Below are 4,440 nucleotides of genomic sequence, written 5' to 3' on the forward strand. Positions count from 1 at the left end.
AACATAGCCAGGGATTAACATATTGTTATTGGTAAATTTTTATCCCTAAATTGCAAGCAGTAAGAGCAAACTGACATTTAGTAACGATTATAAACTGACCAAGTTATCTTTTTTTCTAGGTATTTTCAGAAAAACTAGACACCCCCATCATGGAGCCATTGTCAAGGAAATCTCAAATAATTGTTTTTTTTTTCCAATTTCCTAATTCTTTACTATCTTGAGAACTGTAAAAGATAGAGAGGAATGTAAAAATATCCAGATGAATACGATCCACAATATAAGTTGCATATAGAGTTATTGCATGGAGTAAATAAAATTGTCAAAGCTTAAATATTCAGATAAAAAGATCTAAAATTAAGTCACTTTTGAGGAAGTCACCAATTTCACCTTACAGCATTTCAGCGGAAATGGCAGTCGCCTTTCAAAAACGTTTTTGACTTTGATTGACTATAACCTTGTCCTCCTTTTCTTCATTTATAACATCCCCGAATGTGATTATTTACTAGATTTGTACTTCAAGATACAGTTACATAATGAATGCCACCAGTACAGAAACTGAGTGCATCTCTTAATTTCTTAATGATTCATACTTTTCTTTTTTTTAAGTAGACCCATCAACAATCTGAAGCACCACTGTAATTTGCTTTGGTTTTTGTGTTATGTCGTATGTGCGTTTACATGTTTCGATATATATTAATTTTACAGATGAAAAACGTTTCAAAAACCAGAGACACATAGATCGGTAGAAACTCGCCCTTCCCCAATTGATCAGCCTCATACGAAAAAATTTATTTTGCTGACAATTGTTTATTTACTTGCATAAGAGATGCATGCATAGTGTTTTCGGATAACTCCTTCTACAGTTTAATTGCAAGTAAATTCTCGTTGCTGTCTCTTTGTACATATATTAAAGGTTTGTGTCCACGTGGTCAAGATTTTTATTTATTTAAATATTTGCTTTTTTAGGAGATAGTTCAAATTAGTGATTTCTTTTAGTATTACTTGCATAAAAGGTGCATAGCATTTCTAGATAACTCATCATACAGCGAACCATAGACCTATGTGCTCCACTTTGTGTATTTCAAAATAACACTTGGCATCTGCAGGCGCATTATTTTTTTTTCTCCCAGACAAAAATATCTAAATCAAAATAGTCCAACAATGACTTTGTTATGATACTTTTACTGTAGAGTGGAGTCCGGGGGCATTACTTTGTGAAGTGTTGGCATATTGTGGTCATAAACTCCACAAGTCTTTAAACATTTGAATCCGAATGCATGGTTTTTGTTGTTTCCAGCTGTAACTTTCATAAAAGCGTTCCGTATACAATAACATCGACTGGAAGAATAATGGTATACCGTTGTACGTCTGGCCGTCAATTTGTCTTCTCAAATGTTGTACATGAGCCAGAGAATGCTTTGATCAAGTATCATGAAAGTAAATAGAGAACTTTACCTGATAGACAATATTACCGTGTCACACAACATGACCTGATAGACAATATAACTGTGCCACACAACATGACCTGATAGACAATATAAATGTGCCACACAACATGACCTGAGAGACAATATAACTGTGCCACACAATATGACAAGATAGACAATATTACTGTGCCACACAACATGACCTGATAGACAATATAACTGTGCCACACAACATGACAAGATATACAGTATAACTGTAGCACATAACATGACAAGGGAGACAATGAAACTATCGGAATCGATTATTAGTTTTCAAAATTATATTCTATTCCTGAATAAAAAAAATTGACATTCATGAGACTTTCTTTGCCTTTCATTTAGTACAGTCGGCATGTTTTCTCTTAACCCCTTTAATTATAATTTGAATGAATGGCGAATCTTATTCTAAATGATAGAATTCTTTTATATCTAGAATGGAACGTCTTTTGTTATTCTGGTAGCTAAAATAACCAAAATCTGGCTCTCCATCGATAAATAATCAATTTTGATAAAAATGGAAACTTATATCTATCCATTACTTTATTTTAATCTTGTTCAATACATTGCATATCAACTTATAATTAAAGATAATAAGAATCAACTAAAAAACAACTATTAATAACTATATTGTTTAACCTTACACGTTCTCTTCACTAGATGAAGAAAGTAAAATATAGCGCAATGCCAAATATTTTCATCACACAACAAACATAATCAATTTTGGCGGGAAGGTAAAGTACTGGTATAGCTAGTATGTCCTTTATTCGATGTCTTCAAGGAATTGCCATTGCATGTCAGTTTTTGATAATTCTACCTCTGAATGAATCTAATCAATTTCACACACAAGGACTTTAGTAGCAGTATTAAATGTCAGTAGAAATCTGTTACTGTTTGGCTGGAACCGTATTACCCATGGAGGAGCCGTGATGGAATTGTCTAACTCCGATATGGGAATTATTCGTACCAGTTGTCCAGTAGATGTCAACTGGTGTATGTTTCTGGAACTATATCCAGTGATATACACGTTTCCGTCGCTATCAACGTCCTGGAAATACGGGTTCTGTAACAGACTATTGGTATACGTAAAGTCTTTTCCATCATTGCTCTCTCTTTTAATGGACTGTCCGCTGTCCCAGTAGATGTACTCATTTTTCTTGTAGCAATAAACATATCTCGTGTCTGCTGTAGTTGGTTGACTTCTAACTACTGTACCATTTTCAGCATTTAACCAAGATATTATTTTACTATTAGTAGTAACAAATTCGTTTTCACAGAACGAAATACCCCACACAGGATTGCTGATATTTAAAGTCTTCACGATAGTCAGCGGTTTAACGTTGATAACCACTATCTTCTTTTCATTTGAAGACACGGCGACTGTTTCATCATTCACTTTGGCTATGTCTGTTACATTGTGAGGAATACTTAACTGTTCTTGTGGTTGTCCATTTTTGTCGTAGTACACGATCATTTTGTGAGTCTTGTGAGTCAAAATAATATCATCATTAAAGAATATCCCGCTAACAGCAGGTTGAGTAACATTCATCATGAAGGCGATTCTGATTTTTCCTGTATGGTAATTTACTCTATTCATTCCGGGAATAGATGGCCGATGCTCATCAAAAATCAAACTTCCGAGAGAGGTTATGTCTGAAATAATATCTTTATGATCAAACTTTACTGATATAGTCCTCATTTCACGTAGAAGTTTATAAATGTCAGTTTCAGTTTGAGGAAGGTTGTTTAGAATCTCGTCCATCTTTACCAGACATTGTATTTCTGATCCTTGAGATATACAAGCTTGGAATAAACTCTTCCAGTTATCAACTATATTCTTTAGGCTGAACAAATCTGTTGTTTTTTTCATCAAGCTTAATAATATTTTCTTTCCTTCGACTCTTGACCTCGTCCCGAAGTTTTTGTTCCAGTTCATTTAAATGTTTACAAACTTTTTCTCTCAAACGTGTGATTTCTTGTAGAACTGTTTCTATTCCGTTTTCAAAGTTGTCTTTATTAGTCTTATGGTTTTGTAGAACTTTACCTAACGTGCTACTCGTTTCTGTTAACTTTGTCATGAGGTTTTTCGCTTTTTCGAATTCTTTTATCCCAGTCACCGCTTTATCGATAGTGACAACTTGTTCACATTTTCTGTGGTGGACAGTGGCACAAACTGTACAACAAGGTTTAGAATGATCCTGACAGTACACTTCTTTCGTCTTATCAGGATGTTCTTTACAAGTGACATGCGCAAATAGACCGGAAACGATAGTATCTGCCTTAATATCTGTGATGGGAACTATTTTGTGAGTTCTTGTTGCTTTGTATAGCTTATGACATCTTTGACATGATTCACAGTAAGCTTCTTCACACACAGTGCAGAATGAGAGTGCATTCTGGGAAATATTCTCTAGTTTACAAGTATCGCAAAGTTTTTCCGACTTTTGGATTGCCTTTCTATCAATAAGTGATAGAATAAAATGGTTCCCGGGTAAATTATTGGCCCAATTTTCCGAATTATCACCATGTTCATCAATTGGCACATACCGACGACATACGGGACATTTGAATCCATTCGGATTGTTTCCTGTCACGATTGAACCAATGTATGTATTAATACACGACTTACAAAACGTATGCAGACACGGCAGATACTTAGGTTCTTTGAAAATCTCCAAACAGATTGTACAAGTTAGCAGATCATCAAAATCCTCTTTCAACTTTTCTCCTTTCGTCTCCGCCGACATCGCTATTTTGTTGAATCTTTAACTTCCTGGTCCCAAGATCGGTTATAATTATGATCGGATATATATATAGCTTGGTTACCTTGACTTGTTTTAACACGTGACTATCATGTTCATGGTTCAGATTGCCCTCATATATCCTGGTTTCTACGTTTAAATTACTATGAACATTCTAAAATTTGTAAATTTTAACAAAAAAATCAAGGTTGATAAAATACATGTATTAAAACAGA

General features: G+C 34.3%; 1 protein-coding gene across 1 annotated transcript; it reads right to left on the minus strand.

Moving 5' to 3' along the window:
- Positions 1–2,794: 2,794 nt before the first annotated feature.
- On the minus strand, positions 2,795–4,213 carry LOC143054218 (E3 ubiquitin-protein ligase Midline-1-like). The gene has a single exon (XM_076227146.1). The coding sequence runs from the start codon at positions 4,208–4,210 to the stop codon at positions 3,290–3,292; it is 921 nt and encodes a 306-aa protein (XP_076083261.1). The 5' UTR covers positions 4,211–4,213; the 3' UTR covers positions 2,795–3,289.
- Between the last annotated feature and the right edge of the window lie 227 nt (positions 4,214–4,440).

The sequence above is a fragment of the Mytilus galloprovincialis genome, chromosome 12, assembly GCF_965363235.1.
Source record: "Mytilus galloprovincialis chromosome 12, xbMytGall1.hap1.1, whole genome shotgun sequence".
NCBI classification, from domain to species: Eukaryota; Metazoa; Mollusca; class Bivalvia; order Mytilida; family Mytilidae; genus Mytilus; species Mytilus galloprovincialis.